The sequence below is a fragment of the Astyanax mexicanus genome, chromosome 8 (genome assembly GCF_023375975.1).
Source record: "Astyanax mexicanus isolate ESR-SI-001 chromosome 8, AstMex3_surface, whole genome shotgun sequence".
Taxonomy (NCBI): Eukaryota; Metazoa; Chordata; class Actinopteri; order Characiformes; family Acestrorhamphidae; genus Astyanax; species Astyanax mexicanus.
Genome location: NC_064415.1, coordinates 35954916 through 35969418, shown reverse-complemented (window position 1 = coordinate 35969418; position 14503 = coordinate 35954916). Strand labels below are relative to the sequence as shown.

Here is a 14503-nt window from a genome sequence, read left to right as displayed (position 1 = left end):
GTCTTTTGTTAAAAACGTAAAAAACAAAGTAACTGCTGTACAAACTGAGACAGGGGAGAATTCTGCCTTCGGGGTTTTCTGACAGAAACAGTGAGGTTCAGGAAAAAGACAGAAAGTGCTGCTTCTCTGTTGTTTACTAATTCGTTACTCGTTCATGCTGGAGTTAACAATAATTTACATTTAAGGTGTATTAACACGGCTAAAATGCATTACCCATCAGTTTAATAGAATGTAAAATACAGTGAAGGCTTGACGAATTGTGTCTCGTGGCTTAGAGAAGAGGGACATTTGTGTCCAAAAAACTGTATATTTTGCACTACAAGGTGCACTTAAATCCTTAAATTGTCCCAAAATACACCTGTGCGCCTTTTAATCGGTGCACCTTATGTATGAATTTTACCAGTCAGGTTGTAAGGAGCGAAACTGCAGTGTTATTCATTAGCTGCTCACCGCCTTTTCCCCGTTCACTTGTGAATATTATCGGCTTGTAGCCTGCTACTAACTCCAGCTAGCACTGCTGGAGCAGTTAGCCGCTAATGCTAACACTTCAGCCTTAGTGCTGCAGAAATGTGAAAGTTTTCAGGAGAGAAATCTGTGTAGATTGACATCCAGCTCTCGTTTGACTTTTAAAAAAAGTATTTTTTTTTTGTTTACATAGCTTTACTTAACTTAATTAGCTTTTCTATTGGTCCAGTCATAATATATATATATTTATTGGCATTTTATTTATGTCAAACTAATTAAGTTTTTGCATGACAGCAACAACATAATTCAACCTAAAAGCTTGAAACATTACAGTTTAAGGCCAGAGTGTCATCTCCCTGCCTTGGAGACAAAAATAGAAGCGATATCCTCTCCGGACAGAAATAACGCCAGCGTCTGTTGTTCTTACAGCACACTGCTGAGCACTCTGTTCCAGAGCTGAATCACTGTGTGCATTAGCTGAATCTGATCTGCTTGTTCCTCACCTTTGTTGCGAGGGAGTGTGAGGCACCGGCCTCCAGCAGCACCGACGCCACGTCCAGCTGACCCTCGCGGGCGGAGATGTGGAGAGGTGTGTAGCCGTTAGTGGTGGCAGCGTCTGGATGTGCCATGTGCTGAAGAAGCAGCTGGACTATCTCCGTCTTCCCCAGCCGAGAGGCGATGTGGAGCGGGGTCTGGTCCTCCTAGAAACGAGGGATGAAAAGTCAGCAATACAGTCATTACAGCATCTAATTTTATTTAGACACTGCAAAAGCATATCTTCACTAGACAGGCGCAACAGTTGCAATGTATCTTTGCAGTAGAAGTCTCTAGCAGGAGATTTTTCAGTTTAAAGACCACCACAAGGCTTAGCATTAGGTAAAAAGGCTTAAAAGAATTAAAGCTAATACTAGAAGTCCAAAAGAAACACTGAAACACTGATAAGACCTTGAGAAAGAGCAGTGAAATCTTACTCTGGCTCTGGCGTCCACCATGGCGCCATTTCTTAGCAAACAGCGAACCACCTCCACCTGTCCAGCTCGAGCCGCCATATGCAAGGCAGTTTCTCCACGCTGTGATTAAAAACAGCATGAGTTAGAGGACACATATGCACACCCAACACACACCCAACACACACACATACATACACACACAAACACAGACAGATACAGTATGTATCTAAACAGTACTCACTATGTTGCTGACGTCAGGGGAAGCTCCGTTCTGGAGCAGCAGGAGGACGATGTTGAGGTGGCCCATGAACGCCGCCACGTGTATGGGGGTTAAACCAGACTGAAGGAGGAGAAACACAGAGTAAATATTTATGTCAGAGTTTAATGAACATATACTCATATGCCATAGTAATAGTATTAGTGCTATCCCATTACTTTTGCCACGTCCCAGCAAAGCTAAAGAACGTTGCTCTGATCTGATCTGAAGAGCGCACTAAAATATTTTTAATATTTTTTAATGAAACATTTGGCTGAAGGCTAAAAACTGCAGACTGGCATTAATAGTAATAATAAAAAAAAAAAAAAAATTCACACTATAAGGCGCACATAAAATCCTATAATTTTAACAAAAATTGTCAGTAATATAATTATATAATTAATATAATAAAACGTGTAATCCGGTGCACCTTCTGTATGAATTTTACTGGTCAGGTTGTAAGGAGCAGTAAAGCCACTCTGCTGAAGTGCAGCGATATACAGGAGTTTCAGTTTATTTCTCCAGCACCTAAACTGCATTAGCATTAGCAGCTATAACCGCTATTTTCCCGTTCAGAGGTGAGTATTATTGGCCTGTAGCCTGCTGCTAACCCTGGCTAGCACTGCTGGAGCAGCATTAGCACTACCCACTAACTGCGCTAAGCACCAGCTCTGTCCTTGTTCAGAGGTAAGTATATCAGACTGTAGTCTGCGTGTTTACCATGTTAAAACAAGATATGTGGGACGAAACACTAGCTAATATTGCCCTGGCTTACCAGAACACTCAGAGTTCCACAGTCTAGCGCTGTCGGTCAGCATTAGCTGCTAACTGGGGCTAGCGTTAAGCTGCTAATGCTAATATTGCTGCACCCAACCTTAGTGGTAATCTGGAATTCTAAGCTTACTGTAAAGAAACGGAGGCACTTTAATCGCCCAAATAAACAGTTTTCAGGAGAGAAATCTGTGTAGATTAACATTCAGCTCTCGTTTAACTTTTTTTTTTTTTTTAAGAATTACAGTTTTCATTACATAGCTTAGCTTAGATTTACAGGCTGCTGAATTAGAAGGAAAACATGGCGACACCCCGGTTCTTTACTGGTGTCGCAAAATGTGGCTTATAATCAGGTACGCCTCATGTAAGAAAATAGACCAGAAAATAGACGTATATTGATAATGCGCCCTAAAATCCATTGCACCTTATAGAGTTAAATATATGGTAATCATTGTTATTTGGTCATTTTTGGACAAATTATTATAGTTGCACATCCCCACCTGCAGGGGAGACACTTGTCTGTTTACATTTTAACCCATTTTAGCCAGGAGCTGTTAGTTATGATCATGATCATTTTTTAAAACAGTGAAGACAAGTACAATAAAACTGACTAAAAACTGACTAAAAACTAACTAAAACTGTGATAAAAATTATTTATAGTAGGTCTAAAATCTGTCTTAAACACAAAGATTTCTGGGTATTTCTATGTTTCCAAAACTTATCCATTTCTTCAGGTTTTTCATGACCATACAAAACCCTGCATATTGCTATCCCATGACATTAGTGTAGCTCTGTATGTGTGTGTGTGGTGTGTACCTCAGTGATAGCCTGGATGGAACTGGTAATTGAGTTTTTGTTCTAGTCTTAGTTACTTGGTTTCCCGGTTTAGTTTTTTTAGTATTTTGCATTTCCAGTGTTTGTTTTCTGTCTTGCTTTTGTTTATCTTGTTTCTTTACATTAAATTTATATACTGCAATTGCGTCCGTCTTCTCACCTTCCTGCGTGACATTCGGTTTCAGTCACCTGACTATTGATTGTTTTCACCTGCTTCTATGTCTATTTATTCACTCTACTTTGTTTAGTTTATCACCAAGTTTTGACTAGCCACCTAGCATTACTAGCACTGCTGTCGCTCTTGTTTGATTTTTCGTGTTTGACCGTTGCTACTTATTTTTGACTTTGACTTTTGCCTAGCCCTTGCATCTTTTGGCATGTACCTGCTTAGCATTTATCTTTTAATAAAAGCCTCTTTCCTAAATCTGCATGTGTCTGACTTCTGGCACCAAATTAGTATAGTGTAGCTCTGTATGTGTGTGTGGTGTGTGTACCTCAGTGATAGCCTGGATGGAAGCGCCGTACTTGACCAGAAGCTCCATCACCTTCACTCTGTTCTTCTTGCAGGCAATGTGAAGAGGCGTGAAGCCGTTCTGCAGGACGTACAGAGATAGACAGTTTCAGTGATGGGAAAGACACTTATTAGCACTTCTGCTAATAACTAAGGTTTAATGGCCCTCCAGAGCTTTTCAGCTTAATCTCAATCTGCTGTAAATGAGCCATCCAGCCAATAATCATCACCCTTTGGATCTAAACTCATTTATAATAAAAGCTAATGGCCAGCTTCTGGTTTCCATTACTTAACATTTATGTTCGTCCAGGAACGGGACCAGTTTTCCAAAGGGAAGAAGTTGTGATATTTTGTTATCAGCACACTGCTGTGGGTGGAGGTTTCATAGGCTCCTTTTTTTGATCACCATGGATACTTACAAAAACCTTAGGGACAGAAAAAGTAGCTGAAACAGTTTCTTTACTGTGATGCATCATCGCTTGAATAGTGAATAGAGTGGTATGAAAGTTTGGGCACCCCTGATCATTTTCATTATTTTTTTTAGAAATCATTGGTTGTTCTGATCAGCAATTTCAGCTAAATATTATATCATATCATATATCAGACGAATAGAGTGATATTTTAGAAGTGAAATCAATTAGATTTACCTGTGTATGTAGGTCAAGGGTCAATGAGCTTACCAAATATCACGTTTCCTCTGTCTTTCAAGCTGAACTGGACTCCATTTCCCAGAATGCTGCTGACACTTCTGATAATCATCACATTACACCTACTTGGTTTAAGTCACCTGACTCTTGATTGGTTTCATCTGCTTCTGTCTATTTATACCCTCTCCTTTGTTCAGTTCATCACCAACTGTTAACCGTTGCTACTCTATTTTTGACTTTGACTTTTTGCCTAGCCCTTGCATCTTTTGGTATGTATCTGTTTAGCATTTATCCTAGTCTTATAATAAAAGCCTCTTTCCTTTTTAAAATCTGCATGTGTCTGAATTCTGTCCAGTCCTGACAAAAAACAAAATTAGTGTTAAAATAATTAGTTTTAAAGGTATCAATAAAATGAAAAGGGTGCCCAAATTTATGCACCTGTTTAATTTAAATAATTATTAAATACTTTCTATAAATACTATAAACTTAATTTCAATTAATTTTCTTCTCAAATATTACTAGGTTCATCTGATATATGATATATTTAACTAAAATTGCTGATCCAAACAACCAATGATTTTTAGAGGAAAATCATAAAAAAGATCATACCACTCTAAATTTTATTTATTAAACTATAACAGTTCTGGCTGAACTCTGGCTTTCTCAGGATGCTTAATCAAAGGCTTGAATTTCACTGTAATTTATTCATATACATGCTGTTTATTCCCATATTTATTCATAGAGTTTCAGCAACTTCCCTACAAATATGTAAGTAAAGTATATTTTGAGTTATTTTAAGTATAGTTTATTTAGAACAGTTAAATACTCTGTAAATAATATTTTCTGCTGGACCCTACTGTCTGCTATAGGTATAACTCACAGGCAATGCATTAAAAACTGAAGCTAAAAGCTGAAAAGAAGACATTAAGGTATTATTGGTACCAGAGCTCGAGCATTAGGGTTCGCTCTTTTGTCCAGCAGAAGCTTGGTAACTCTGTAGTGACCACAGTGGGCGGCAACGTGAAGGGCGGTCAGGTAGTCCAAGGTGACATCATCTACAGGGGCTTTGTGCTGCAGCAGGTGCTTTACACACTCAACATGATCCCCCTGAGCTGCCATGTGGAGAGGAGAGAGACCATTCTGGAGGAAGAGAGAGAAGAAAAGTCAGAGTGAGACGACAATATATATAAGTAGTATATAATCTGCTTATCTGGCTATAATATTTTTAAACCTTTTGGCTCCTGTTTCATTTTGATCAATTTTGAGTTTTGAGTTTACAATGTGTCAGAAGAAATGAACCATTTGAAATAAATAGAAATGCTACAAAAAACGTTTCATTTGAAGTAAAGAAGGCTTTTCCATTTTAACCATATGCGTATTATTGCAAAAGGGGGGTCTGGGCACAAAAATAGTGCAGCTGTATAAAGCTGACCCATGCTACTTCAATTAATGTAGCCTTTATTATTACACAAAAGGTCAATTTCTTTAATGATTCACAAGGTAATTACAGTTTTTTAGCCAATTATGTATTTTTAGGACAATTCTTTTTTTTCTATGTGTGCCTTAAGCTTTCGCAGTAAAGGGGTTGAATGTTATTAAAATAGCATTGTTATGTTTTTTTATTATTATTTTCTTATGGGATGTTTGTCTTGCCATGCCATTGTTTGTCTTACCATTTCAGGTGAAAAACTACTAATACTACTTCTTAGTATTTTGCTTTTTTGCTAGGTGCCTTAAAAGATAAGAGAGAAAAAAAACACTGCCACCCCTTGTGGTCAACCTTAGTACAGATAGCTACTTTATAGCACATGGCTAAATTCCTCAGTGTAGGGCTGTCGGCTAGCCTTGGTGGAAATCTGCAAATTTAGGCTTACTGTAAATAAACGAAAGTCCTTTACTCACCCAAATAAACAGTTTTCATGAAAGAAATCTATATAGATTAACATCCAGCACTCGTTTGACTTTTTTTTTTTTTACAGTTTAGATTACTTAGCTTAGCTTTACAGGTCTTGCCATCCAGCGGCAAGACCTGCTGAATTAGAAGGAAAACATGGCAACACCCCTGTTCCTTACTAGTGTCGCATAATGTGCCTTATAATCCAATGTGCCTTATGTATAAAAATAGACCAGAAAACAGAAGTTCATTAATAGCGCACCATATAATCTGGTGCACCTTATAGTGCGAAAAAATATGGTAAGCGATTCCTAAAATATGTTTTCAACTGTTTTTTTGTGTGTTATATACACAGAAAAAATTGTGTATACTTAGAAATGCACATTCAAATTGTATTCTTCTTACCCTTAAGGGCTTGTGTACTGCAGGACTAGTATAAAAGGATGTGCATGTGTTTGTGCATGCGTGTGTGTGTACCTTGGTTCTGGCAAGAATGGGGGCTCCTCTCTCCAGCAACAGCTCCACTGCTGTGTCATGCCCACTTCTTGCTGCACAGTGGAGAGGTGTGAGGCCATCCTGTGGAGAACATGCAGACAGGTCCAATTCATTTTCATTACAAAACACCCATCAGTCCTGACTCATATCCCAACACACACACACACACACTAATTAGAGTGAGATGTGGGCTCTTGGTCCACTCTGAAAGCTCATTATCTTTACTATGTCTTCATTAATAATGTGGGTATTACTTTACATTAAGTGTTGACTAACTAACATGAATTAATGCATTAGTTACCATTAATAAGACATGAGCATAATAAATTAACAATGCTTAGATAATGTTAGTTAAACACGGAACTACAGCATTAATTAATATTACTTTCACATTACAAGTGAAACATTTGTTAAGATGAACAATAAAGCATATACTTTATTATCATATACTGTAATAAAGTAACAACTGCATTAGTTCATCTTCTTGTCATTTGCTTGTGTACTGCAGTCAATCATCAATTTAACATCTGTTAAACATTACGAAGCACTTATACAGCTCTGTTCAGTAAAATAAACATACCTGATATGAAGTGAAATTAAAATAATAATCCAGGTAGAGATGTATTTCCAATAGAAGTGAAATGTAAATTATATAATACTACCGGTATATTAATTAACTGACATTAGTAAATAAAACAAGTAACCGGCTACCACTGCAAAAGTGTTATCACAGACAAATATATTTATAGTAATATCTAATTAATAAATATTTAACAATTACTGTATGCATAACTGCAGCATAATGTATAAGCAAATGACAAGAAGAGCAGTTGTTACTTGTTTACTCAACATTAGTTAACATTATTAATGAAGTGTCTGATTTAATGTTCATCTTAACAAATGCTTTACTTCCAATGTTAGTTCATGTGAAAATAAAGTAACATTAATTAATGTGTCACGTCTGGTGCTGTAGGCACTTCCTGTCCTTCCACACTGGTCTCCAACGGAGGTTGTCAGCCCAACAACTACAATACCCAGAATGCACCACCCGCTGACAACACACACACTGCTGATCACGTGACACCTCACCTGCCCCGGCCTGTTAGTCCTGAGTATTAGCCACAGTATAAAAGTACTGCTCAGACGCCCTTCGGCGCCGCGTATTGCCTAGGTTTCGTCCGACATTACAAAGCGTTATTCTCTGTGATTATTTTCTGTGTATGACCTTGCTTTTGTTTTTTGACTACCGATTTTTGCCTTTGCCTTCGTTGTGGATTTTTTCGTGTATTACCCTGGACTGTTTATCGTTTATGTTTTTCGGATCATCTTTGATACTGCCTGCCTTGTGTATGACCATTGGATTGTTTATCGTTTCTGTTTTTGGATTGCCTCTGATACTGCTTACTTCGTGTATGACCACTGGACTGCCTCACTATCCTGTTAAGCTCTCCGCTCCCAGGTATACCTTTACTGGTGTTTTGTTTATACTGCTAATCTCATTCTCTGTACCCTGTGGGTTTTTAATAAAAACCTTGACTGGTTCCGCGAGTGTCTGTATTCTGTGCCCCACCATGACAGAATACGCGGCCTCACGTGAACAGACAGCGATCTCTGACCAGTTAAAAACAGGGTTGATTAGCCAGGGACAACTTCTCGGTCAGCACCAACAAACCCTCGTTGGTGTGACTCACGCTGTTACAGAGCTAGCTAGCCAGCAAGCTAATCAGCAACAACAGCTGACTAGCATCCTCGAGCACCTACAGGGATTAGCTTCGGCTAACGCTAGCTCTACTGCTAACCCTAGCCCCATGGCTAACACCAGGCCTCATAACCCCAGCGCTTCTTCCTCCGGATTTTTTGTGTGCAAACCGGAGTTATATGACGGTGATCCGGTGAAGTGCAGCGGTTTTATTTTACAGTGCTCTGTTTACTTCAGTAACTCTCCAGTGACTACTGATCAAGCCAAGATAGGCTTTATTATCTCTCGTCTCTCCGGGAAAGCACTCGAGTGGGCCACTGCTGTATGGGATAGCATTTCGGTGGCTAGCTACACGGATTTTTTGGACACTTTCCGCTCTGTGTTTGATCACTTGCGTTACGGTCAATCTAATGGAGAGTTACTGCTCGCTCTGAAGCAAGGTCACAAGCCAGTCGCTACGTATGCTCTGGAGTTTCGGACACTAGCTGCTGGCAGTGGATGGAATGATGCAGCGCTTCTTTCAGTGTTTAAAAACGGACTCAACCCAGACATTTTAAGAGAGTTAGCTTGCCGAGATGAAGCACTCACTCTGGATCAACTCATTGCTCTCTCGATTCGCCTGGATCAGCTGCTATCTCGTCGTCCCAAGTCCAGCACCCACGTAGCTTCTGAACCCCATCCACACGTCTCTGCCAGCGGTTTCAGTGGTTCTACATCTGCTCCGGAGTCCACACCTGAACCCATGGACATCCAGAGGTCCAGACTGTCTGCTGCCGAACGCCAACGCCGCATTCGTCTCCATCTATGTCTCTACTGTGGAGAGCAGGGTCATCACAAAGCTGAGTGTGGTTTCCTGACCCGATCCATGAGGCCTCCTGCGACGGGAAAGCGTGTGGAAAGGGTTCCACGCGCCAACGTGGTACGTAACTTGACTCCTTGTCGTGATTCTAAGAATTTCTTTTTGCCTATGATTTTAAGTTCATCCACTGGTTCTTTTCCCGTTGCAGCACTCGTCGATTCCGGATCGGAGGGAAACTTCATAAGCCTGGAATTGGTGAAAGAACACAACATCCCCACGAAGGAGCTCCGTCGCCCCATCTCTATCCACGCCGTTGATGGGAAATCGGTGCGCTCCAGACCTGTCACTCTCCAAACTGTGCCACTCTCTCTCCAAGCCAGCGCTCTCCACCACGAGGAACTGTCTCTGTTCGTGCTTCCCAGCACGGAACACCCGTTGATTTTGGGCATGCCTTGGCTCAAGACGCACAACCCTCAGATTTCCTGGCCTGAAGGGGACATTACGGTTTGGTCTGATTTCTGTTTTGAACATTGTTTAGCCTTTTCTGATATAGCCTTACAGTCCACTTCAATTGAAAGCCCCGAAGTCGTAGATCCTCCCGTACTTCCCTCTGAGTATTCTGATTACCTGGAAGTATTTAGTAAGGCTAATGCTACTAAGCTGCCACCACATCGCCCCTATGACTGTGCCATAGATCTTATTGAAGGTGCCACTCTTCCTAAGGCTAGAATATATCCTCTCACTCTTGACGAAGAGAAGGCTATGGCTAATTATGTGGAGGAGGCTCTTGCGCAGGGTTTCATTCGCCCGTCTAGGTCTCCTGTAGGTTCGGGCTTCTTTTTTGTTAAGAAAAAAGATGGTGGTCTCCGTCCTTGTATTGATTACCGTGGTTTAAATGATATCACCAAGAAGTTCGCTTACCCGCTCCCTCTCATCCCTAGCGCTCTCGAACAATTACGTGAGGCTAAGTACTTCACCAAGCTCGACTTACGCAGTGCCTATAATCTCATTCGCATCCGTGAGGGGGATGAATGGAAGACTGCCTTTACTACCACCAATGGGCACTATGAGTACCTGGTAATGAGTTTTGGTCTAGCTAACGCACCGGCAGTCTTCCAGTCATTCATGAATGACATTTTTCGCGACATGATCAACAAGCATGTAGTCCTTTTTATAGACGACATTCTGATCTATTCCCCAGATTTAGAGTCCCACGTTCGTCATGTCCGCTCCGTACTTAAACGTTTGCTAGACAACAATTTGTATGCTAAAGCCGAGAAGTGTGAGTTCCATCTCCAACGGGTCACATTTCTCGGCTATGTCATTAGTCCCCAGGGCGTCCTCATGGACGACACTAAAGTTTCCGCAGTCACCAATTGGCCCGTTCCTCAGTCCATAAAGGACCTCCAACGTTTTTTGGGCTTCGCTAATTTCTATCGGAGGTTCATTCGCAATTTTAGCAGTATTGCCGCTCCGCTTACTGCATTGACTAAGGGGGCCACCAAGGTACTTAATTGGTCGCCTGCAGCTGAGGCTGCTTTTGCTAGGCTTAAGTCCGCGTTTGTTTCAGCCCCTATACTCGCTCATCCCAAACCCGATTTGCCCTGACTCTGGGGTGGGGGCCGTGTTATCACAGCGCAGTGGTTCTCCTCCTAAACTTCATCCCATAGCCTTCTTTTCTAGAAAGATGTCTCCTGCAGAACGCAATTATGGCATAGGGGATAGGGAACTGCTAGCTGTCAAACTAGCTCTCGAGGAGTGGCGTCACTGGTTGGAGGGGTCCGCTCATCCGTTTACTGTTCTCACGGATCATAAGAACCTGGAGTACTTACGTAATGCTAAACGCCTCAACCCCCGCCAAGCACGCTGGTCACTGTTTTTCTCCAGGTTTGATTTTTCTATTTCGTTCCGACCTGGTAACCGTAACACCAAGGCGGATGCGCTGTCACGAATCTTCTGCACTCCTGACAGCGCATCTCAGTCCTCTGAGTGTGAGCGTATTCTACCTCCAGACGTTAAAATAGCAGTTATTCGCTGGGAGTTGGATGATCTGATTCAGCAGGCTGCTGAACGGTCACCTCCTCCTGAGGGTTGTCCACCTCAGAAAACTTTCGTTCCCTTACAATATCGTGATCGTCTCATTAGCTGGGCTCACTCTTCTCTCACGTCAGGCCATCCGGGTGTCACGCGCACCTTACAGTTAATTTCGGCTCGTTATTGGTGGGAAACCATGCGAGCTGACGTACACACTTTTGTAGTCTCTTGCTCGGTATGTGCTCAGTGCAAAACGCCAAAGACCCTTCCAGCCGGTAAGCTAGTTCCTCTACCCGTTCCAGAGCGACCCTGGTCTCATATCGCGGTAGACTTTGTCACGGACTTACCTGAGTCCGAAGGGTACACTACTGTTCTCACGGTGGTAGACAGGTTTTCTAGGGGGGTTAAGTTTATTCCTTTCCCTGCTCTACCTACAGCTTTACAGACAGCTCAGGCCATCTACTCTCACATTTTTAGACACTTTGGTATCCCTGAAGATATCCTTTCGGATAGAGGCCCTCAGTTCACGTCTAGAGTATGGAAAGCCTTCTTTGAACATTTAGGGGTTCATGTGAGTCTTACCTCAGGGTTCCATCCCACTAGCAATGGGCAGTGTGAGCGTGTCAATCAGGAGCTTGGTAAATTCCTCAGACTTTACTGTCACAAACATCCCTCCGACTGGTCTCAATTTCTTATATGGGCAGAAATTGCACAAAACTCCCTCACTAACTCTACCTCTGGTCTCACTCCCTTCCAGTGCATTCTGGGGTTCCAACCTCCGTTAGCTCCGTGGACAGCCGTGGCTACTGAGGTTCCGGCAGTAGACGACTGGATGAAACGGAGTGAGCAGGTGTGGGAGGAGACTCATCAGCAGGTCTCGGATGCGTTACACCAGTACAAGGAGAGGTCTGACAGACACCGAGGCAGTACCCCCCAATACCAACCCGGGGATCGGGTTTGGTTGTCTACACGGGACTTGAGGTTTGAGGGAGAGTGCAGGAAGTTGGTACCTAAATACATCGGTCCCTTTAAGGTGTTGTCTCAGGTTAACGAGGTTACCTATAAGATTGAGCTGCCAGCTCAATACCGTGTACACAACTCATTCCATGTGTCTCTTCTCAAGCCTCTTGTCCCAGGTCCGCTCGCTGAGGGTACTCCAGATGACGTTCCGCCCGCGGCAGTGGAGGGGGAGGCCTCGTCTACGTATGCGGTGAGAGAGGTACTGGATTCTCGCAGGCGTGGTGGCGTACTCCAGTATCTGATCGACTGGGAGGGCTACGGCCCCGAGGAGCGTTGCTGGGTTGCTGCCGGCGACGTGCTGGACCCTGCTATACTGGCTGAGTTTCATGCCCGTTACCCGGGCAAGCCTGCTCCCAGACCCCGTGGGCGTCCCAAGCGCTCGCTTTCCTCGTCGGTTCCGGTGCGTCGGGGTTCCCGGTCTCTCAGCTCCCGCCTGTCCGGTACCTCTGTGGCGACTCCAGTTCCTCCCGCCGGTGCCCCCTGCTCGTCGGGTGGTCGTCGTCGTGGTCGTCCTCGTTCCCGTCCGACTCCTTCGGGGGAGGGTACTGTCACGTCTGGTGCTGTAGGCACTTCCTGTCCTTCCACACTGGTCTCCAACGGAGGTTGTCAGCCCAACAACTACAATACCCAGAATGCACCACCCGCTGACAACACACACACTGCTGATCACGTGACACCTCACCTGCCCCGGCCTGTTAGTCCTGAGTATTAGCCACAGTATAAAAGTACTGCTCAGACGCCCTTCGGCGCCGCGTATTGCCTAGGTTTCGTCCGACATTACAAAGCGTTATTCTCTGTGATTATTTTCTGTGTATGACCTTGCTTTTGTTTTTTGACTACCGATTTTTGCCTTTGCCTTCGTTGTGGATTTTTTCGTGTATTACCCTGGACTGTTTATCGTTTATGTTTTTCGGATCATCTTTGATACTGCCTGCCTTGTGTATGACCATTGGATTGTTTATCGTTTCTGTTTTTGGATTGCCTCTGATACTGCTTACTTCGTGTATGACCACTGGACTGCCTCACTTTCCTGTTAAGCTCTCCGCTCCCAGGTATACCTTTACTGGTGTTTTGTTTATACTGCTAATCTCATTCTCTGTACCCTGTGGGTTTTTAATAAAAACCTTGACTGGTTCCGCGAGTGTCTGTATTCTGTGCCCCACCATGACATAATGCTGTAGTTCCGTGTTTAATTATCATTATCTAAGCATTGTTAATGTATTACCTCATGTCTTATTCATGGTAACTAATGCATTCATTCATGTTAGTTTAAGCAACACTGTTTTTCTGGTTATTTAGCAGTAAACACTGTCAATATTTTCCACCACTTTGTGCCAAGCAGTACAGATGTTCAGTAATTAGCATGCTGTACCAAAAATAAGCTAGACTGCTTGAAAAAGTCAATCAGATGTCCTTCAGTGAACTCAGCAGCAGCAGCAGCATATAAACACACACACACACACACACATATATCCTCACTGTTATACAAAAACCCTGCATCTCCAAAAAGGCAAAGAAAGAAAAGTCTGTATTAAATTTGGAGCACTTCTATTGGTCCATTCAACAAGAAAGATTCACCTTATTTAAAAATATAAATGTGAAAAGCAGCACAAATGGAGATGCAATGTTTTTGCATTACAGTGACAATATGCACACATGCACAAAACACTAGTGCTGAATCCACTTTCACCAACACATGTACTGAAGTCTTGTGCCCCAGAGCTGAGCCATAAATAGGACATACATGTGGGAATATATAAAATGTGTGACTCATCTCATATAGAGGCATTTGAGAGAGGGCACAACGGATTCTATATACAGTTCTTTGATCATTCAAATACATCTAATGTAAATCAGCATTGTGGTCTCAAAGCGTTGCTCCTGGGAGGCTTAGGCCCAATCCCATTTCACCCCTTGGCCCTACCATTTAGCCCTACCCCTCTGTTCTGCATGTGCATGGCTGGGAGTAGGGTGTCCCGATTCTTGTTGAACATGAAATTTTTCAGAGGTACGTCCGAAACTTATTTACTTTATGGACTTCTTGATTTTAAAAGTAACTTAGTTATCTTAGTTTTCACCACCTCAACAAAACAGTTTTGCCACCTTTGCTCCACCTTTGGGACTTGTT

General features: G+C 42.6%; 1 protein-coding gene across 29 annotated transcripts in view; it reads right to left on the bottom strand.

Moving 5' to 3' along the window:
- Positions 1–14503, bottom strand: part of ank2b (ankyrin 2b, neuronal) — a 281005-nt gene that overhangs the window by 64933 nt on the left and 201569 nt on the right. For 28 of the 29 annotated variants that reach the window (XM_049483036.1, XM_049483035.1, XM_049483037.1 and 25 more), the window contains 6 exons: positions 6806–6904; positions 5377–5574; positions 3771–3869; positions 1657–1755; positions 1437–1535; positions 969–1166 (listed from right to left, as the gene is read on the bottom strand). In XM_049483036.1, the coding sequence (XP_049338993.1) occupies positions 969–1166; positions 1437–1535; positions 1657–1755; positions 3771–3869; positions 5377–5574; positions 6806–6904 (792 nt within the window). Of the gene's footprint in view, positions 1–968; positions 1167–1436; positions 1536–1656; positions 1756–3258; positions 3285–3770; positions 3870–5376; positions 5575–6805; positions 6905–14503 lie in introns of those variants that run through there. The other variant, XM_022678190.2, reaches the window with a different exon arrangement.